The following is a 23,222-nucleotide window of genomic DNA, read 5'->3' as shown; positions in this document are numbered from 1 at the left end:
CAAACGTGTATTTCTAGGGTTGGAGCGTCATGAATTGTGAGTTATTCTGCCCAGTGCCAACAGTTAGTTTATTCTATCCCCTTTCAAAACTCCTACTGATTTTATATGCCCATGTTAAGGAATATGGAATTAATTCTAACTGCAATGAGATGCCACTAGAGGATTTTAAGGATTTATAAGATCTAAGAATCAAATGTGCTGACAGATGTGAATAGGCTCTATTAAATTAACAACATCATAACAGCATATTTTATTACCTTGATAGAGGGCAAACTAAAAAGAAATTAAAATAAGGCACACTAAAATCCAAGCAGGACAGGTCCATTCTAAATTATATGCCCTTGATTTTTCTGCCAGGTTTCTTTCAAGTCCCACTGGGAAATGGGGAGACATGGGGAAGAGCAGGTGTGGTGGAAAAGAAATCAGATTTTTAATAAGTTTGAGATACCCATTACTCATCTATGTGGTGGAGATGCTGAGAAGGTTATCTGTATATACCCACTTGAAGCTAAAGGGAGAAAACAGGATGGAAATAGATGCAGGATCCATCAGGATATAGAGTATTTGTTAAAAACAATACTATCTGCTAACTTTTATAGCAAGCTTACCACATTTCAGACACCAGTTTAAGTGCTTTATATGTATAAACTCACTTGGTCCTTACCACAACTTTAGGAAGTTAGGTCTCATGATTATCCTTTTTTTTACATGTTTCCTCCCATGCATTTATTTTTTATTATTATTATTTTTAACATTTAAATATTGTTGTTGGTTTTTGGTTTTTTTGTGTTTGTTTGTTTTTTAAGATTTATTTATTTATTTATTTATACAAGCACTGGGTACAGTCAGAAGCGCGGGAGGGTGAAACCAGAGCCAGAGCAGGGAGCAGAGTAGGCAGAAGGACCAAAGTACACTGCTGAGGGGAGCAGCGGGCAGCAGGAGAGGTCTGCGCGCCATGCGGGACCCTCCTCCGGTGGCCGGGGAGCAGCCTGGGATCGAACCAGAGCTGCAGAGGCTGCGGGCAGCTTCGCAACCCAGCGCTCAACCACTGCGCTACCAGGGAGGCCCTATTTTTTATTATTATTAAACTTATTTATATATATTTTACATCATTGTTCATTCTTGTACAATATTTGCTTTCTCCTCTCAGGTATAGTTCCAGTAAAAACTCTACCACCAATTTACCCATACACCATCACCACAGTCCCTTGTGCTCTTTCCTCCCCTGTTTTGCTCCCTCTCCCTCACCATCCCCTGCAGAATGTCTCTGATTTATAGTCTCATGATTATTCTTATCTTACAAGTGAAGAAACAGAAATATAGAGATTAAGTAATAAGCCCAAAGACACACAGAACTACAAACCTAGGCAATCTCAATCAAACTCTTTAAAGCCATGGAACTGTTTAGGAGTACAGAGAACTGAGGAGGAGAAATGAGCCCTCATACATAGTATTTCAATTCAAATAATGTCCTAAGTCCTATCTAAGTGTCTGGAAGATTTCAGGCTCTGCAGACACAAAGGAAAATAAGACAGTGTCTCTCAAGAAACCCAGTATAATAATTACAAGCTGACAGCTTGTATTTGCTGAATATCTACTATGCAGCACACAATGGGCAAGCTTTTTAGATATATTTCATTTAATCCTAACAATCCTATATGTTAGATGTCATTACTGTCATTGCAGAAGTAAGGAATTTGGGGTTCAGAGAGGTTAAACAAGGTAAGCTAGGTTACTCAGATAGTGATAGAACTAGGATTCAATCCAAATCCATCTTACTTCAAAATCTAGTCTTTTTCAAAGAAATCCTACTACTTGCTACAACTTGGAAGAACCCTGAAGACATTATACTAAGTGAAATAAGTCAGTCACTAACAGACAACTACAGTGTGATTCCACTTTTATGAGGTATCTAAAGTAATCAAACTGACAGAACCAGAAAATAGAATGGCACTCACCAGAACTGAGAGGAGTGAGAAAGGGAATTATTTAATGAGTTAGTGTCAGATTAGCAAGATGAAGAATTCTGGAGATATGTTTCACAATAATGTGAACAGTCTTTTTTTTTTTAAAGACTTATTTTTATACAAGGCTGGGGTACAGGCCAGAGGCGCAGGAGGGTGAGAGGATTCACCAGAGACAGAGCGGGGAGCAGAGCAGGCAGACGACCAAAATACACTGTTGAGGGGAGCAGCGGGGGCGACAGGAGAGGTCTGCGGCACCATGTGGGATTCTCGCAGGCCAGCAGGGAATCAAACCCACGCTGCAGAGGCTGCGGACAGCCTCACAGTGGGGCGCTCAACCGCCTGCACCACCAGGGAGGCCTATAATGTGAATATTCTTAACACTACTGAATCCCACACTTTAAAATGGTTTAAAAAAGTCAATTTCATGCTATAATTTTTTTACCGTAATTAAAAAAAATTGTTTTTAAAGCTGGTATTTCGCGGTATTTCACATGCCATAATGGATATGCTTATGTGCTGTGGAAATATCTGTGAGGAAAATTTATTCTGCAATGGAGGGAGGAGGGAAAGGGAAGTAGAAAGGATGAAATCAAGGTTATCAAGAAAGGACAAAAGACACATGGGAAATGAAGGTCGCTAGTTTATCCTCACTAAAGTTCCAGGAAGATATCTCCACCTCAGCCTCTCAAATATCTCCCACACCTGTATACAACTGTCAATTACCACAATGACCATTCTAAATCAAGCTCAAGAACAGCAGACAACTTGTGTCTGGTGCGCTTCTCCAGTGGCTTCCCATTTCAAGTCATCCAGCACTGGAAACAAAATAAGTGTGCTAAACTCCCTCATTCCTTACGTTAAAGAACTTTTGTGACTACTGCCCTCAATCTAAAGGATTATCAAGATGGTGTTTAGAAGCAAATTATCTAACCTTCCTGAGCCTCAGTTTCCTCATCTGTTTTGAAATGAGTAGACACCTAATTCAAAAGACCAAGAATTAAATGAAAATATTGTAAACTTTGCACAATGTTGGATCCAAAGTATGCGGTTCAGAGTTAGCTCCCTTTCTTCCTGTCACTACACACCCAGTTCAAAAACGTATTTTGGTGTAAAGGATAGAGCAAGTATTTCCAGGATCTTAAGACAGAGAAGTATGCAAGGCGAGAATGTTGCTAATATATAAGTTGCTTATATATGATTGCTCACCCAGAACTCCTTCATCCACACAGAGACCACTTGTCTTTATTCTGTCCTTTAATTATAAGAGTAATATTGAAATGGTTCAAAATTAGTATATATAAAATCATACTGGGAAAAGTCTCATTCTCATCTTCATCTATTCAATTCCCTCCCCACTTCCACAAACCACTTTATTAGTATCTTGTGTACCCTTCAAGAGTTACTTTATGCAAAAGCGGACTTTAAAATAAGCTAATGTTTTACAGGTGTATCTGCAACATAAGTTCGGGTAACATAAGAGAGGAGGGGAAGAAGTGAGGAGCCTAGATTTCATTCGTCATGCTTTACCGTAAAGCAGTGACTTCCTTTCATTAAAAAGAAGAAAAAAAAAACAAAACACACTAATCCTATATCGGGCACCGATTATTAGATGGAAACCAAGTATAACCATGAGTATTAACTGCTTATCCTTCAGTCCTCACTATGCACCAGAAATGCACTTTCCGCTTTACACAACTGTCTACTTCGATCCTCACATCTTACGAGGTAGATTACTAATTATTATCCTCATTTTACAAAATTGGAAACTGAGGCACAGAACGGGAACTTGCCCAAGAGAGTAGGGCTTTGCATCCATGTCTGATTTCTAGAGTCCCCGCTCTTAAGCATGACGCTCTACACGGCAAAACAAATAGTCCCTGCACCCGCTGGAGCTCAGTCTAATATGCGGATACAGGCGAGAAAAGGGTAGACAACAAAGAAATATGTAATTACAGACTAAGAAAGTAATGTAAACGAAACGAATTCAGGGCTGTGACTAACAATGGGGTCCTACTTTAGGATGGGGGCTGGGGGTACTGCTACGGAAAGGCCTCTCTGACATTTATAATAGGTTTGGGCATCATTTGGGGGCTGCCCGTCCAACTCACAGGGGAGAAGCTCGAGGTCCCAAGAGGCTTAAGCAAACTCGCCCAGGGTCCCCCGGACCTGCAGACGTGGCGCAGAGAAGGCAGGTTCCAGGAGCTGAGCCGGGGTTCCTACACGCCATCAATGCCCGAAGCAGACCAGACCAGCTCAGCCCCCAACCGGGGGCCTCCAGCCGGCCGCCACCCAGCGCCCCGCCGCGGCTGACAGCGTCCGGGCAGCCCACAGGGAGGTCCCACGGCCGGCCAAGAGGGGTCGGGCCCGTTCTGCGGCGGCCTGGAAAGGCCTCTTCCCGGCCCCTAGCCAGCTCCCGCCCGGTCCACCCCGCCCCGCCCCTCCGGACCGGCTTCGTACCTGCATGGCCCGGACCAGGCCCCGGCCGGTCAGCTGGCCCTGCCGCAGCTGTAGCAGAATGTTACCGGGTCGCGGCCGGCCGCCCCATCCGCCCCAGGCCGCCCCCGTCGCAGCGGCCCGTCGCTCTCGGCCGGCCGCAGACCCAGCCGCCGCCGGCGCCGACGCCATGTCTCCTCGTCCGACAAACAGGAAGCAAGCGGCCCCGGGGCCGCGGAGATTTCTACGGGGCGGCGGAGGGGTCGCCGCAGCGCCCCCAATGGGTGGATGGCGGAGGCGCAAGCCGCGTGGCAGGAACCCTGCGCGGCCGGAGCCTGCGCGCCGCCGGGCCTGCTGGGAAATGTAGTCTTGCTCTCAGGCGGGCAGGTGCAGAATAGAGATGGTGGTGTTTCCTGCAGCATTTGATTTTTCGGGCCAGGGGTCCCACATTTCTATGAGGTCCCTCGAGATCGAAGTCAAGTTCCTGAGTGCGTAATCTTCCATTTCTTGCCTGTTTGGGGGAGATCACAGACAACTGACCAGGAAAAAATTCTGAACTCTAGGCCAATGATCGGGCCACTGGGTTTAATTCCTCTCTGCCTCTCTCAGCCCTTAACTTGCCATGGACCATTAGTCCCAGCATCGCATTTTCCTCATTAGTTCATCCAATTAGTAATTCCTGGCATCCTGTTCTTCCAGTCATATTACTAGGGGCTTGCTCTGTGCCAGCCCCGTAGGGGTCACGAGGACTACAATGGTGAACAAAACAGGCTAAGTAGGTTTTCTGTATTGGAATGCCGGTTACAGAAGACAAAGTCCACACACAGACGCACAATAACAAACTGGATAAATTATGTGACTGAATAGATTGTTGTGAAGAGAAAGTATAGGATGGAAAGGGATTGGTAAATTGTGTCATCACAGTCTGTCAGACGAAACTTGTCCTAATTTCCCCTCCACTTTTTGGCAAACTACTCCCTTTTTGGGGATGGAATGGTGGAGATTGTGACTTGTGGTTACCATAACTGCAATTTATCACCCAAACCGGAACACTTTTAAGAATGAAAACTTAAAGAATGAGAAACAGGGGAGGTGCGTGGTAAAAGGGGAGCTTTCTAAATTCCACCCTTTCTTATCAACTTGACGGTCGAAGGTGGAGCTTTTTAAACTCCACTCCCTGAGCTGGGGCAGATGGGAAATGAGGGTGGGGCTAAGGTTTGGGGCAGTTAAAACTGCTGGGGGCTTTTTAGGCAGTTTAGGTAAGCTTTTAGGACTTTAGACAGTTAAACTGCCAAAACTCAACCATACAAACTGTGGAGACTTTTGGAGCAGTTAAACCGCTGGGGCTTTGGGCCAGTTAAACTGCTGAGGTTAGGTGTGATGCAATAAGGAATGGTGGAGATTGTGACTCATGATTATAACTGCAATTTATCATCCAAACTGAAAACACTATTAAGAATGAATGACGTCTGTTAAAAATTACACCACCACAGTGGGCATATAGAGAGCCTGTCCCAGGCAAACTGGGGTTATATTCACCACCCTCATATCTGTTTAGAGTGGTCTCTACTTGCCTCCAGCAGATTGTTGCTGGATCTTCTCTTTTTCCCTGAAAAGGTAAAAATCTGCATTTTTATGTGATATTTCTCAATTTTGGAAACTCTACCCACCCAACAAATCCCAGTCAGTTTGTGACTCCTGGAAAAAGAAGACCAGGAACAGATTCATCCATAGAAGTTTTTCTTGAGATAAGGGAGATATTTCAAATAAATGGGGTGGGGGGGTGAGCTCTTTTAACTTCACATCAAAAGCTAAAATAAATCTCAGATATATAAAAATATATGTGTAACAAAGTTAAAGTACAGTTCTAAAACGGGGGTGTGGTTGTACTGTTACCAGAACCCAGCCACCTCAGCGGTGGGAGCCCGCAGGGGCAGTGGTGTTCTTTCAACCTGCGCCACCACAAGTCAGTTGTGGCAGTTGCTCCTCAGAGCTCAATACCTGCCAGTTTTGTAACGGACCAATCATGTGTGAGCTATGAGCTGATTGGTGCTAAATAGTCCAATCAGACTTGTGGGTGCAAGAAGCTATAAGCCAGGGTCAGAGGGAGCGAAGGGTCCACAAAGAACGAGAGATGACCCCAGCCCCTGCAGGAGAAGGAAGATGGGGAAGGCTGTTCCTGGCTTCCGAAGAAAGAGGAAAAGAAGCATCCAGCAGCTGACCTCTAAGGAGGGAAGAGAAGCTGAAGGACTATGTCACAGACTGGGCCTTGGTCCTGTCTCTCACATCGCCTGAAAGGACACCGAGGCCCTGAGCCTGGTGTCTCAAAGAGCTGTGTGTTGTTGGTATAACCCAACAACTCACGAAGATCTGTTAACACTGGGTGTCCCTGACAGCCCCTCTGAAGGACCAGTAGTGGCCATCACTACTGGCCAGTGCTGCCCAGCACTCCTAGTGACCAGTGGCAACCATCACTGTTGCTACCTGGGTGAGATAGCAGCCACTTGTGGATACAGTGAGCTCTTTGTTTCCTCTGTTTACAAAATAAACCCCATGGTTGTTGTTCCTGGAGCCTGAGGTCTCCTACAATTGTGCGCATGAGTCAGAACCCACAGCCAGTGACCTGTCCTCTTATTGGACACTGTCTTTTGTTTAGCTATAGCCCACAGGCCGCTACTGTGTGGGTGTTGTATTGCTAGAGCCCTTACTTCTGGTTTTTGGCCTTTTGGCCTTTTGGGGCTTTTTGGCAGCTCTCTGGTCTCAGAGTCGGGGCAGGTGGGCGGCCGTTTTGAGCCTTCCATCTGGCCACCTGCCCTGTGACCCTTCTTGTGGCCCTGTCCACTCCTATTTTAACACAACTAAGTTTACAAAAATTCATTGACATGTACTCAAAATGGGTGAAGTTTATATTAAATTACACCTCAGTGAAACTGTTGATAATCAATGATAAAAGTAGTAGAAGTAAATCTATGAGAATACAGTTAAGATTTAGAGGTAGAAAAATTCTTCACAATAAAAAACCCAGAAGTCATGAATAGAATTGACAAATTTGACCTAAACTTTAAAACTTAATACACTATAAAGAAACCAAAAAAGCAAATGATATTTTGGGAGTACTACATAGCCAGAGTTTATGAAGAACTCACTCAGGTGCCCTCCACCTGAAGTTCTGATCCCCAGGAAGTTCTCTGAATGGCTTGCTTTTGTATGTATTCTAACTTTCTATTCAATAAGAGACCTTCATGGCCACTCATACAAAATAGCATTCCTTTTGATCTCCCACTTATTACTGCTGATATTTGTTTGTTTTTATAGCACTATCACCACCTGACATAGTTGTTTATTATGCATCCCTCCCCCTGGCTGAAATATAATTTTGGTCTGTTTTGTTTATTGCTGTATTCATCTCCAGCATCTAGAATAGTATTTGGCACAGTAGGTGATCAAATATTTGTTTATTGGTCTCAATGAATAATAAATAGATGCATGAACTCCTACAAAAATACAAGGAAAAATCAAACAAACCAACAGAAAAAAGTAGAAAGGAACAGGCAATTCACAAAAAGAAAAATAAGTCGCCAGTAAATGTATAAAGAGATGCCTAGACTCAGTTTAACGAATAGTATAATGTTGATGGTGAGAACATAAAATGATATACCCTTCCGGAAAGCAATTTTTTTAGCACTATAATTAAGTCATAAAGAAGTCCAAGCTTTTTTATTCACTAATTACTCCTTTAGGAAGCTCCCCTAGTGATATTATTTGACAAGATGAAGGTTTATTATTTTTTAAAGATTTATTTACACATACAAGAACTGGGGTACAGGCCAGAGGTATGGGGGGTAACAAGATTCACCATAGACAGCATGGGGAACAGAACAGGCAGATTGACTGAAATACACTGCTGAGGGGAGCAGCAGGTGAGTCAGGAGAGGTCTGCTGCGCCATGTAGGTAGCTCCCTGGCCGGGGATCGAACTCGAAGCAATATAACCATAAAACAGGATCACAGTTAACTCTAGTATTTCAGTATGATGGAATATTTGAGTCATTGCATATCATTTAGAAAATAAAATGAAATACTAAGATTTCAAATAAAATTAAACATGCATATTCTTTCATCTGCTTCTGGGAATTTATATTTTAGCAACAACTAAATATGTATAGCAAGATATATTATTAAAATATTCAGTGAGGTATTTATATATCAAAATACTGAAAACAATCTAAATATCCATCAAGAAGTGACTGATTAAATGAACCATGGTTCATCCATACAGTGGAATATGTAATCACCAAAAGGAATCAAATACACACACACACACAGATATGGGATGATGTTCATGATACAGTTAAGTGAAAAAAACTCACAGTAGATCAGTATGTATCATAAAAATTATCTCATATAAATTTATTTATACACTACCTTGAAGATTGTGCATGAAATAGTTAATAGTAATTGCCACTCGAAAATGGAATTAGTTGGGCCTCCCCGGTGGCGCAGCGGTTGAGCGCTGGGTTACGAAGCTGCCTGCAACCTATGAGGTGCTGGTTTGATCCCCGGCTGCTCCCCGGCCACAGGAGGAGGGTCCCGCATGGCGCGCAGACCTCTCCTGCCGCGCCCACTGCTCCCCTCAGCAGTGTACTTCGGTCCTTCTGCCTGCTCTGCTCCCCGCTCTGGCTCTGGTGAATTCCCTCACCCTCCCGCACTTCTGACTGTACCCAGTGCTTGTGTGTATAAACAAACAAACAAACAAATAAATAAATCTTTAAAAAAAAAAAGAAAATGGAATTAGTTGATGGGGAAGAATATGAATTTTCCTTTTACATTATTGTATTATATTTTATTGTGAGTATATATAACTTTAATAGTTTAAAATAAATTTTAATTTCATACAATTGTTACACATATTATTTTTCTATTCAGTTTTACATATATAAAATATATGTAAACACATTGTTAAAAAAAAATAGAGAGCAATTTATAAAAGAATAGGTATGTCATGATCCCATTAATGTATTATTAGACATTCCTGCTCTATGTAGTTACTTGCACAGAATTACCTGAAAGAAACATCACCAAAATTATCAACTGTGGTTATCACAATGTAGACAGATTTCAGGTGATTTTCACTTTATTAATATTTTTCATAATTTTAAACACGGATCATGCATAATCAGAAGAAAAGAAAGGAAAACAAAAGGTGTTTCCAGAGCTGGGCGGACAAAGCTAGGCATTGGTCTGACCACAGCCAGTGGTTCCTGGATAATCTACCACCCCCAGGATTCGCCCAGAGCTCCTCCTGAGGCATATGGTAGAATATACTCTCATCCTTGCCACAACAAGGATGCAGGATTCTGACAAATTTTAAGTTCAAATGGCCCTCCAGGCATCTTTGGGCACTCATCATGCAGAGTGCTAAGTCTCTCCACCTCAGCTTTCACCCAACCACAAATGACACTTTCTAATTCGTAAATTTGTACATTCCTTAATCCAGCCTGGCCGAGGCCTTACACATAGCTGGCTGATAACTGGGTCAAAAATGATCACAGGGCCTTCCCTGGTGGCACAGTGGTTGAGCTCTGGGCTGCGAAGCTGCCTGCAGCCTCTACAGCACCGGTTCGATCCCTGACAGCCAGCAAGGGTCCCACATGGCGAGCAGACCTCTCCTGCTGCCCGCTGCTCCCCTTAGCAGTGTGTTTCATCAGTCTGCCTGTTCTGTTCCCCCGCTCTGGCTCTGGTGAATTCTCTCACCCTCCCTCGCTTCTGACTGTACCCAATGCTTGTATAAATAAATAAATCTTTTTAAAAAATGATCGCATAAAAGTCAGTCCTTAAGGACACTGTGTTTCTAGGAAATGAGGAGACAGGTTTCCAGAAACCTCTGGGTGAAAGCACTCCTTCCATTTATCTCTATTCTGCCGCTGTTTTCCATAGAAATTACATTCAGGTGCCTCACCACCAGAGGGCACAGCACTCCTCCCGTAAGAGGCCAGCTGATGTCAATTTGGATCTGTATTGGAAAATATGAAACTTAAAAAGTGTCAGCATTGGAAAAAATGCTTATAAAGAGTCAGCACTGGAAAAATTGAGGCTTTTAAAGTGGCACCTTTTCCCGCAATAATCCCAAATGGTTTAATTAAATATGCTAGTGTTACTCAGACAGAACATTACTAATTGTAAATGGGCTACCAAACTCAGCTCTGTTGGGCAGATGAATTTTGGGGGGTAATTTTTTTTATCATATTCTAAAATAATATTTTTAATCACAGAGAAATCGTTTTAATCAAAGCAACTAGCATAATTACAGTCAGACCATAGGTAACCATCATCTTCCTGTGTTACTTCTGACAAATCTATTTTTTCACATTACATTACTGTGTTATATTACACTTCTAATATACAAGCTCTCAATGATTTGTTTTAAAAATGTGCATTGTGTGACATCATATATACTACAATCGGAATAATACAGAGAAGATTAGCATGTTCCTTGTGCATGGGTGACATACTAATTCATGAAGTGTTTCATATTAAAAAAGAGTTTGTTGAGCATCATTTTATGTGCCAGGCATTGTTGTAGGTGCTAGGGGTACAGGGATAATTAAAAGAAACAAGCATCCCTGCTCTCATGGAGCTTATATGATTGTGTAAGACCCACTCTTTTTTTTTTTTTTTTTGAGCGCTTATCATTGTAAATGATTAGCCAATAAAGGCCAAGCCTTTATTTACATTATTTTATTTTGCCTCATCTTGGGGAATTTTTTTCAATCTACAATAAAGTTGAAAGAATAATACCATGTACTCTGACAAATGCTTAGAGTTCCAATTGTAAACATTATTTTATCTATCTTTTCCCTCTCATGCTTTCTATCTCTATATACACATATATACAAATATATATACACAAACATTACATTTTTTAATAAACCACTTGAAAGTAAATCACAGATATCATGACAATTATTGTTCTAGTGGTTTCTTTCCTTCCTAGGTAGATTGTATCTGACAGAAGAATAAATCAGATTACTGTTTTTTTCCCTTTTAACACTGGGTTCAAAACACATTCAGTCTTGTTTCCTTGCATTGTATAATTATTCCAATAAAGTAGCAAAGACTCAATTCCCTTTTGAAGTTCCTCTTTGGAAACAATCCCAAGAAAGTCTTTTAAAAGTAAAGAAAAATCTAAATAAAACTACTGCCTCTGCTTACTACAACTCTTTGGTACCTCCTCAGAGTGAAAAATTTGAATTCTCTGGAAGATTCAAGTCTTACACACAACCAAAGTCCTTCTGCACTTGGTGAATTAGTGAATGATTAATTTCATATCTCAATATTAAAAACCCTTTTATGTGGAATAGTTTCAGGTCTACAGAAGTTTACAGACAGTTCTCTCATCAATTTGTTACAACAATGTTGGGAATATCTAGTACCTTACATCTCAAGCTTGGGCTTCAATATCACCTGGAAGGTTTGTTAAAACACATATTGCTGTCCCCACCAGAAAAGTTTCTGATTCAGAAGGTTTAGGGTGGGGCCCAAAAATGTTTGTTTTTTTTTTTTTAAGTTTTTTTTTTAATTTATGCATACAAGAACTGGGGTATAGGCCAGAGGTTCAGGGTGTGAAAGGATCCACCAGAGACAGAGTGGGGAGTAGAACAGGCAGATTAACTGAAATATACTGCTGGGGGAAGCAGCAGGTGAGACAGGAGAGATCTGCTGCGCCATGTGGGTTAGCTCCCTGGCCAGGGATCGAACTCCTGGTACATTGGCCACTGATAGTTTGATAGTGCTGAGACTTAACTCTTGCACTACCAGTGAGGCCCAATCTCCTGATTTTTGCTAAGAGGCTTTCTGTGCATGTTGGGGCACACATTTGGTCAGTCTTTTGACAGCTCTGCCTTATCCATCACTTTTTGCTTGTGAAGCAAGGGTCAACCAGAGATGAGAGCTTAGGGCATTCTCAGCCACAGTAGCTGGTAATAGCTCGATAGCGCTGAGACTTCCACCCCTGAGCCACCAGGGAGGCCCCGAGAATGGTTTTATAACAAGTTCTCTGGTGACACTGATATTGCTGAGCACACAGAGCACATATGAGACACAGTGGCTCCAGCAGCACATAAACTGCAATTTTGTTTGTTGTAGCAGTAACATCATTTGGGACATTTGGATCAACTTAAAATGTTGGGATGGTTTCCCCAAAAACTTTCCAATTTAATTCTTTAAGAATGTTTTTCAAATATGTTAAATAGGCCAACATTGTTACTCAAAAAATAACTTTGAAAATATTTTCTAAATGAGCTTGCTTTTCAGCTAGAAATTCTCATAATCTACTTTGCACTTTCCTTTAAGATAGTCAACTAACTTCAATATGGTAAAATGAGTGGTATGATCAGTTCTAATCCCTGAAAAAGGTGTGGTTGTTGTTTGTTTTGTTTTTTTTTTTAAGAAATTGGCTATTTCGGGGCCTCCCCTAGTGGCTCAAGGGATTAAGCATTATGAAGCAATCTGCAGCCATTGCAGCTCCCCGGCCAGGGAGCTACCCACATGGTGCAGCAGATCTCCTGTCTCGCCTGCTGCTCCCCTCAGCAGTGTATTTCAGTAGATCTGCCTGTTCTGCTCCCCACTCTGTCTCTGGTGGATCCTCTCACCCGCCTTCCTCTGGCCTGCACCCCATCAAACTTGTGCTGCAGAGGCTGCAGATTACTTCACAGTGCTGTGCTTAACCTCTTGTGCCAGCAAGGAGGTCCATAAATAAATCTTTAAAAAAAAAAAAAAGAAATTGGCTATTTTGTTGGTTTCCTTTAATAAAATTAACATCATCCACTGTTGTTTTTTTTTTAAACAGATACATGAATTTCAGTAGGGACTCTGTCGTGCAAAGATTTATAACACATGAAAGAGTACTCCTCATAACATTTTTTGTTACTCCTAACAACTTTTAAATAGTCATGTTTTCAGTTGTCCAGACTAATCTAGATTAATCAAAATGGCACTTGTCAAGTCTGTAAAAAAATTTTTTTTTAAAGATTTATTTATATAAGCACTGGGTATAGCCAGAAGCGCAGGAAGGTGAGAGAATCCACCAGAGCCAGAGCGGGGAGCAGAGCAGGCAGAAGGACCGAAGTACACTGCTGAGGGGAGCAGCGGGCAGCTGGAGAGGTCTGCGCACCATGTGGGACCCTCCTCCAGTGGCTGGGGAGCAGCCGGGGATCGAACCGGTGCTGCAGAGGCTGCAGGCAGCTTCGTAAGCCAGCGCTCAACCGCTGCGCCACCAGGGAGGCCCTGTAAAAATTTTTTTTCCTGCCTTGTAAACAGCAGAACTTTCTTCTCACAGTTCTGGAGGCTCTTAGTCCAAGATCTGACTGTGAGCAAAGTCAGATGAGGGCTTCTTTTGGGTCACAGATTTCTGGTTATGTCCTTATGTAAATACTTTTAATCCAGTTTTGTGGGAAGAGATTAACTAAACATAACAAAACTTTTCTTAAAATGGCCTTAGCACATCTATCAAGCATTAAGTGAAGTGCTGTGCAATTCTCAACTTGTCCTCAAGATGGATCACAAAATCCCTATCAGATTATAACAGCATCATAAACATAGCTCTGCAACAGGATGGAGTCAAGAACAAATCATAATATTGTTAAGACATCTTCTTATCCGTTGGTTAACCATAAAAACTCTCTGCGCCTAATACATGCCAGAAGAATGATTTTTTTCCCCTTGAAAGCCATGTGATTGATTTTCTCTTCTGGCACATAATATGTAACCCAATACAACATTAAGGCTTTCTCATTGACAGTTGCATCAGGACTCAGAAAATTTGTCTATCACATTTAGAATTTTTGAAAAATAGTCAAGGGGCTGACTAATTCAGTATGTCATGTTTCCAAGAATCTTTTCAATTTTGTTGGTTTTAGCTTTTACTTGGAAGAATATCATTACAAAAAATCATTTGTTGGTTTTGCACATTTGATAAAACTGTATTCTAAAAAAGCTGACGTTTTGTTTAATGAGGTATAGTCATTGCTGATTAATGCTGATACTCTCCCCACTATCACTATGCTTCCCATATTTTTCACTTTCTCATTCTTGTTTAAGGGCCACTGAAGGGCAATTTGAACTAAACTAATTCAGTTAGAAGACTACAGTTGTTATGCTCACAGATCTTCCTGATTATGCTCTTTCTGAAAAATTACAGACTCAGCTGAAAGTCATGACATTGCCAAAAATGAATAAAATTCTCCCACACATTAGTTTACAACTAACTTCAAATATGAAATTAAATAATATTCAAATTTCCCATTGTAGGATGATGGTCATATTGACAAGTAATCTACCAGAAAATCAAACTAGATGCCTTTGCACTGAATAAAACAATCTGCTCTCAGCCAGCATGTCTGTGCTTTCATGTCCCCTCTGGGTCTCTCTCCCCCCAGTTAGCCTTGAATTGTACCAATGTCTTTGCTTCCTGCCAAGGATTCACATGATGCCTTCCAATACTTTTTTTTTTCCTAATACTTTCTAATCACTCTATTTCCCTATTTTAAAAGTAAGTTGTGACACATTCAATCTATTTCTGGACCCATTAAAGGGTCAGAAGCCAAGTCTCAAAAACACAGCTCACAAGCATTACATGTTAATAAAGCAAGAAAGTTTGTTTTAAAAATACATAAACAGAATAGCTTATTTCTCTGCATACAGAATGTCTCCCTTGGTAGATTTATTTTTTGAGTATGAATTTAGACCACACTGTGCCTGCAAACTGCTGCTGCTTCATGAGTTGGGGGTAGGGGGTGGAGTATGTTCTTTTTCTTCTTTTTTGCCTTTTTAAATTGAGATATAATTCATACACTATAAAACTCAAAGTAGGGCCTCCCCAGTGGCACAGTGTGTTGGTGCAGCGCTGTGAAGCTGTCTGCAGCCTCTGCAGCACGGGTTCGATTGCCGGCCGGCCAGGAAAATACTCACATGACGCGGTAGACCTCTCCTGTCTCGCCCACTGCTCCCCTCAGCATTGTATTTTGGTCCATCTGCTTGTTCTGCTCCCCGCTCTGTCTCTGGTGAATCCTCTCACCCTCCCATACCTCTGACCGGTACCCCAATTTTTGTATAAAAATAAATAAATCTTTAAAAATTTTAATAAAAAATTAATAAATAATAATAAAACTCAAAGTATACAACTCAGTGGTTTCAGTATATTCAAAAAGTTATGTAATCATTACAATTATTTAATTCTATATTTACATCACCCACCCAAAAAAACACCCAATACCCATTAGAAGTAAGCCATTTCCTGTCCTCCTGGTCCATGGCAACTGCCAATTTACTTTCTGTCTCTATATACCGGTCTATGCTGGATGCTTTATATGAAAGGATTAATAAAATATGTGGGCTTTGTGTCTGGTTTCTTCCACTTAGCATATCTTCTCAAGGTTTATTCATGTTGTAGTATTTATCAGTACTTCATTCCTTTTTGTTCCAATATTCCAATACTTTGTTCCAATATTCCATTATATGGATTTATCAAAAAGTTTATCCATTTGGTAGTAGATGGACATTAGGATTTTTCCACCTTTGGCTATTAAGATGCTATGGACATTGGTATACAAGTTTTTGTATGGACTTGTGGACATACGTTTTCATTTCTTCTGTCTATGTATATACACATATACATGCATATGGGGGATCATAAGGCTCTATACTATAATTAACTTTTTGAGAAACGGCCAAACTATTTTCCAAACCAGCTGCCCTATTTTAAATCCCCACCACCAACATCTGAGAGTTCCAAGTTTTCCACATCCTCCCTAACATTTATTTGACCCTCCTCCTAATCACACCCATCTGCTAAGGGCTGAATGTCAACAAAATTCATATGTTGAAATCCTAATGCCAAGGTGATGAGGGAGTGGGCATTATGGGAAGCAGATTATGAGGGCATTGTCTTATGAATAGGATTAGCGTCCTTATAAAAGAGGCCCAGAGAGGTTATTCTGCTCCTCTGACATGTGAGAGTATAGCAAAAATAATAGTTTTCTAGGAAGCAGGCCCTCACCAGACAGAATGTGCTAACCTCTTAACCTTGGGCTTCCCAGCATCAAGAACTGTGAGAGAAAGTTCTGTTGTATATAATCCCCCTGTTTATGACATTTCATTACAGCAGGCTAAGCAGACAAAGACACCATCCTAGTGGGTGTGAAGTGGTATCTCATCGTGGTTTTGATTTGCATTTCCCTAATGACTAAAGATGCTGAAAATCTTTTCCTGTACTTATTGGCCATCTGTATACTTCTTTGGAGAAATGTCTATTTATATTCTTTAACCATTTTTTAATTGGGTTGTCTTTTTATTGCTGAGATGTAAAAGTTCTTTGTATTCTGGATACAAGATCCCATTAGATATTTGACTCGCAGATATATTCTCCTATTCTGTAAATTGTCTTTTCACTTTATTGATAATGACACTAAAGTGAGAGTGTGCCCTTTATTCCTATGTCTTTTGAAGCATAAAAGTTTTTAATTTTGAAGAAGTCCAGTTTCTGTTACTCTTTGTTTGCATGAGCTTTAGGTATTATATTTAAGAAGCCACAGCTGAATCCAAAGTCACAAAGATTTATACCTATGATTACTTCTAAGAATTTTTATAGTTTTAACTCCTATATTTACTTCTTCGATTCACTGAATCAAAATTTTTTATGGTGTGATTTTTTTTTAATTGGTAGATATCCAGTTGTCCTAGCAATATTTGTTAAAAATGATCCTCATTGGATTTTCTTAATCTCTTTTTCAAAAATCAATTGGTCATAAATAGAAGGGCTTATTTCTGGACCCTCACTTCTATTCCATTACTTTATGTATTTGTCCTTATGCCAGTTCCACACTTTCTTGATTACTGTAGCTTCAGGAAGTTTTAAAATTGGGACATGTGAGTCCTCCAACTTTGTTCTTTTTCAGGATTGTTTTGGCTATTCTGAGTTTCTTAAATTTCCATATGAATTTTAGGTCAGCCTATTTCTCAAAAAAAAAAAAAAATTTGCGAGAGATTGCATTGAATCTGCAGATCAATTTGGGTAGTGATGCCATCTTAATATTAAGTCTTCTAATCAATCCATAAACATAGTAATAATTTTCCATTTACTCAGATCTTTTAAGTTTTCTTTCAATAATGTATAGTTTTCAGTAGACAAATCCTCATGCCCTTCTTTTATTAAACTTCCTCCCAAGTAATTTATTCTTTGGTATGTTATGGTTAATGGAATTGTTTTCTTAATTTCATTTCTGGATTATTCATTGCAAATGTAAAGAAAAAACTAATTTTTTATATTATGTTTGTATCCTTCAACCTCCCCAATCTACTGCTTTTCTCTTATTTGAGGGAATATAAAAATAATTATTAACTTTAAACTAAGAACATGTTACCAGTCACAATGGTCTTTAAAAGGTGTACAGGGCAGGCACCTGACAAGAAACAAATGACTCATGCAAATTAGGAAGGTTAGAGGGAGGGTTTAGTAAAGAGACCACTTAACAGAGGTGTGGCCAGAGTGTAGGGAAACCACAAGGGACAACACAATAATCCAGGGTTAGAAGTAGCACAGTCATTACCATCCCTAATTTATAGGGAACAGGGAATGGAAAGACGGTCATTGCCCAAAAATAAAGAGTTGTGTAGAGAAGGTGACCTTGAGAGAAACAGTGACTTTCAATTTAGAGACTAGCCAGACTGCAGCAACCCTGCTGGAAAGGAGCCAGGGGAATAAATATCTTGACTTCACTCTGCTCCCTCTCCCAGAATGTCCCACTGGCTGGACCCAACTGTAAACTAGAGAGCAAGTGATTCCATTGTGTGGTTCATACCAGAATACAGGAGTAGAGAACAATTCACTCTCTTGTGACTAAGAAGGTAGACAGCAGAAGGGCAACTGGGAGATATCCACTTACCACATTAACAAATATTTATTTCACAATTACTCAAAGAAGGTAGAAGGAAGGGAATAATAAAAGACCACATTAGGGCAACAGTTAGGAGGCTACCAGAAGGGGAAGGGCGAAGGAGTCCAATGGACTACAGTGGTGGACCGGTGGTGGTAGGCTTGGTATGATAACATACATCTGTAGAGGTGTGAAACTATGCCCCTAAAACATAGTTTTATAAACTAACATTACCTCCTCAATAAACATATTAAGAAACTTAGGACAATAGAAAACAACATAAAATTGACAACAACCAAGCCAATAGTTTATTCTTAAAGAAAGAAAAATAAAATAAATTTTTTTCTGGCAAGACTAACCAAGATATTTCACTTATCAAGATAAAGAGAAGGCATGGATAACTAATATTAGAAGTAAGAATAACTTTGCTAAAAAATTTATAGGGAAACACAGCTTCCTAGGTTGGGGAAGAAGACAGGATTTAGGAAAGGAATTTCCTTTCTTCCACTTTCTGACCTAGACCCTGGGGTGTTGCCTGATGACCAAGTGTGAATCTGGGTGTGGGGATAAGCTGACCTCGGTCACAAAGCCCTGAAGAGCCAACAGGATGGACTTGGCTCAAAGAGTGGTCATAGCAAATGGTAGCTGCTCGTTTTTAGAAGCTATAATTTCCTCAAATTTCAGGCAAGTCTTGTTTAAAAGTTAAAGCAGTTCTCATCTGTGTTACAAGGAATTAAGAGTAGGTTTGCATCCCTCTGTGAGGTAAAGAAATGAAAGAAAGCCAGGATCTCTACCTCAGAGGCTTGCTTGCTCTGTTACTACAGAAAATGATCAGTAGCTGGATTAACCAAGGTTCATGATCATTTTCTGCATTAGAGTTTTTATATTCTTTGGGTAAATACTTAGTAGAGGTACTGCTGGATCATAAAAGATTTTTTTTTTTCCTAAAGGAATCTCCATGACATTTTACATAGATGCTGCACCAAATTGCAGTACCACCAACTGTGGATGAGAGTTCCTTATTTCTCCACAACCTCGCCAACATTTGTTATTTCCATTCTTTTTGATATGGGTGATTCTCACAGGGGTGAGGTCATATCTGATTGTGGTTTTGATTTACATTTCCCTTATAATAAATGACATTGAACAATTTTTTATATGCCCTACAGCCCATCTGAATGTCTTCTTTAGAACAGTGTCTATTTAGGTCTTTTGCCCATTTTTTGATTGTGTTTTCTGTTTTTTTGTTCCCTAGTCAGATACATAATTATTGATTTTTATAGGTGTGTTTTTGAAGTACATCCTGATACTGATGGATGAAATGCTATGATGTAGGTGATTTCATTCTAAAGAATCCAGTGTGGATAGAAATGAAATAAGGTTAGTCATGAATTGACCTTCTTTGAAGCTGGGTTTGTTGAAGCTTGGTGATAAATCCATGAGGGATTATCCTTCTCCACTCTTGTTAATGCAAATTTTCTAAAATTAAAAGTTTAAAAACTCAGCTTCCTCAGAGAGATCTTCCCTTACCTATGGAAGGTAGATTAATTAATCTACCTATAGAAGGTAGATTAACACTCTCCATTTTGTAGCACACCAGTCTATTTTTTTTCATAGTACCTACCACAATGTTATCTATTTACTAGTTTACTTCTCTCCACTAGAATTTAGTTTCCATGAGAACAAAACTCTGCCTTGTTCACCGCTGAACTCTGGGGCTGAATCTGGCACACAAAGGTGTTTCATAAATCTCTGTTGCATGGAAGGATGGGTAGAAATAAATTTCAAAGCAGAAATTTTTGTTGCATGGAAGATAGTTAGATTTTTTTTTTTTAAACGTATTACACTTTTTTTTTAATTAATTAATTTATTTATTTATTTATTCGTTTGTTTGTTTGTTTGTTTGTTTGTTTATACATGCACTGGGTACAGTCAGAAGTACGGGAGGGCGAGAGAATTCACCAGAGCCAGAGCGGGGAGCAGAGCAGGCAGAAGGACCGAAGTACACTGCTGAGGGGAGCAGCGGGTGGCAGGAGAGGTCTGCGCGCCATGTGGGACCCTCCTCTGGTGGCCCGGGAGCAGCTGGGGATTGAACCGGCACCGCAGAGGCTGCGGGCAGCTTCGCAACCCAGCGCTCAACCGCTGCGCCACCGGGGAGGCCCTACACTTTTTTTTTTTTAAAGATTCACTCATTTATTTATACAAGCAAGGGTTCAGTCAGAAGCACGGGAGGGTGAGAGAATTCACCAGAGCCAGAGCGGGGAGCAGAGCAGGCAGAAGGACCGAAGTACACTGCTGAGGGGAGCAGTGGGCAGCAGGAGAGGTCTGCGCTCCATGTGGGACCCTCCCCCGGTGGCCAGAAGCAGCCGGGGATCGAACTGGCGCTGCAGAGGCTTCCGGCAGCTTCGCAACCCAGCGCTCAACCGCTGTGCCACCGGGGAGGCCCAGAAGATGGTTAGATTGGCAGACAAGAGTGCATAAGCACAGGCTGGGGGAAGAATACATTTATAACAATACCCAAAGATACCAGAGAAGGGGAAACTTGCAAGAAAGGGACATTCAACTTATTAGTTGAACCCTAGGATCTGTGACTTAACTTTTTTCCAAATATAAGAGAAAAATAAATGAGATTCACAATTATTTTTAGCCATGAACCCTATCTTTTTTTGGACGAAATCTCCTGAAACAGCCCAATATGTAAAAGAGAACAACACAATAGCCAAAAGCAGATTTATTGTTATAGTTTAGTTTCAAAAACAAACAAACAAAAAAGCATCCAGTGGTTATGAGGAATCTAGGAAAACTTGTCCCAGTAATGCCAACTTAGAGGTAAAGGGTTGACTAGGGCAGCTGAGAAGTGGAATTTTCCGCTTGGCAGGTTTCTTCTCCCTTCCCTGGTCATTGTTTTCTGATGAGGAGAATGTTCCTGGCCCTGTTGGGGGTTCCCATGGCCCAGAGCGCATAGTTTTTTTTTTAAAACTTGACCTATTCCGTTTGAGAGAGTAGAACTCCCTCATCAAGTCTTCCACTTCCCACTGCTCTTCCTTCAGCCTCCGACAACAGTGCAGGGCAGCGGGATCAATGGGGTGGGCTTCTGTGTTGAAGATATAGCCCCCAGCCCCCAAAATGCATTCCCCATAGGGAGTTATCACCGCATCGAAGGTGGAACCGTTGTTGTGGATGAAGTTGGTTGGATCAAAGAGAAGATACAGGTATTTCACAGTCTCAGCCAGGAAGAAAGACTCCATGCGGTTGTCAAGCTTGTGGTCTCGCAGATCTTTGATCTGCCACAAGGGAGAGGGAAGCAAGTCAGAACAGCACCATAGGGCAGCAGAAAGGGTCAGGGGACCCCCACAGGAATTGCTGCTCTGCCCCAAGGCAGTTGAGGGCCTTTGGGCAAATCATTTATCTTCTCAGACACCCTTTTCCAAGACACCATTATGTCATTCCTGGATTATCACAACTCCCAACAGGGCTTCCTGCTTCCATTCTTACCCTCAAGTATACAGATCTCCCTCAGTTTATTATAAGATGGAGTTATATCTCCACTGTCCCCACAAACCCATTGGAAAATCAGAATATCCTAAGTTAAAAATGCCCTTAATACACATCCAATCCACCGAACATCACAGTGTACCCTAGCCTACCTTAAACGTGCTCAAAACACTTAAATTAATTTTTAAGTAGGCAAAATCATCTAACACAAAGCCAATTTTATAATAAAATGTTGACTATCTCAGGCATAGGTTGGTATTTATCAACATGATGGGATGTGAAAACACAAAACACAATAACCACTGGTACCCAGCGTAAGTATCAGTCATTCACCCTCATCACAGATGCCTGGCATCACAAGAAAGTATTGTACTGCATGTCACTAGACTGGAAAAGACCAACATTCAAAGTATGGTCTCTATTGAATGCACATTGCTTTCATATTGTCATAAAGTTGAAAAATACTGAGTTGAACCACTATAAATCAGGGACCATCTGTATTTATATCATACATCTAATATGTCAATCCACTGAAAATCATTACAGTTTGTACCCATTTCATGTAGACTGGAAACCAAGTCCACACTAAGGCCTGGTGGGTCCATCATAATCTGGTGGCTGTTCCCTTCTTGACCTCATCTCTCAGTGTTCTCTTCCTTGTTCTTGCTGTGCTAGCCATGTGGCCTTTCTGTCCCGGGAGCAAGAAAGCATGCCCCTGCCCAGGTTCTTTCCATGTGTTGTTCTTTCAATCTGCAGTACCCTCCCTTTAGATCATCATAGTTTGCTCACTTGTTTTCTTCCAGTCTCTGTTCAAATGCTATCTCATCAGGAAGTCTTCTGTGACCTCCCCACACGACATGACAACCTCCTATCTCCTGTCTTTTGTGACTACAAATACAGATCTATCTAAGCTTTCCCTTTCAATGACATTATGAAAATGTAGCACCACTTATTGAACTAATCTTCTCTTGATAGGCTTCAAGGTGGCTACCAAGCTCTTGTTCTTTTTTTTTTTTAATTTTTATCTATTTATTTATTTTTTAAGATTTATTTATTCATGCACACAAGAACCAGGGTATAGGCCAGATGTATGGGAGGGTGAGAGGATTCACCAGAGACAGAGTGGGGAACAGGCAGATTGACTGAAATACACTGTTGAGGGGAGCAGCAGGCAAGACAGGAGAGTTCTGCCACACAATATGGGATTCTCCCTAGTTGGCAGGGATCGAACCCGCGCCGTAGAGACTGTGAACAGCTTCACAGTGCTCCGCCCAAGCGCCTGCGCCACCAGGGAGGCCCAAGCTCTTGTTTTTAAAAACAACTAATTAAGAGTCTTATGAAGAAAAACTTATACTAGATTTACAATCATGGATGAGTAAGTTTACTGGCTACAAACG

At 40.9% G+C, this 23,222-nt stretch overlaps 1 protein-coding gene and 1 non-coding gene across 5 annotated transcripts in view; one reads left to right on the top strand and one right to left on the bottom strand.

The window, feature by feature from the left end:
* The window catches only part of TRPC4AP (short transient receptor potential channel 4-associated protein), a 102,553-nt gene that overhangs the window by 52,936 nt on the left and 26,395 nt on the right, over nucleotides 1–23,222 (bottom strand). Inside the window, exon 1 of one of the 4 annotated variants that reach the window (XM_037496441.2) lies at nucleotides 4,425–4,613. The exons of 2 other annotated variants lie outside the window; for them this stretch is intronic. In XM_037496441.2, coding sequence (XP_037352338.1) covers nucleotides 4,425–4,592 — 168 coding nt within the window. In that variant the 5' untranslated portion in view covers nucleotides 4,593–4,613. Of the gene's footprint in view, nucleotides 1–4,424; nucleotides 4,614–21,045; nucleotides 21,615–23,222 lie in introns of those variants that run through there. One more of the 4 variants, XM_037496405.1, reaches the window with a different exon arrangement.
* Nucleotides 10,829–10,937, top strand: LOC119237724 (U6 spliceosomal RNA). Its single transcript, XR_005123376.1, has one exon. It is a non-coding gene; the product is annotated as a U6 spliceosomal RNA (small nuclear RNA).

Source organism: Talpa occidentalis, unplaced genomic scaffold (assembly GCF_014898055.3).
Source record: "Talpa occidentalis isolate TD23 unplaced genomic scaffold, MPIMG_talOcc4v2.1 talOcc4.10, whole genome shotgun sequence".
Lineage (NCBI taxonomy): Eukaryota > Metazoa > Chordata > Mammalia > Eulipotyphla > Talpidae > Talpa > Talpa occidentalis.
This window is presented reverse-complemented; position numbering and strand designations above follow the sequence as displayed.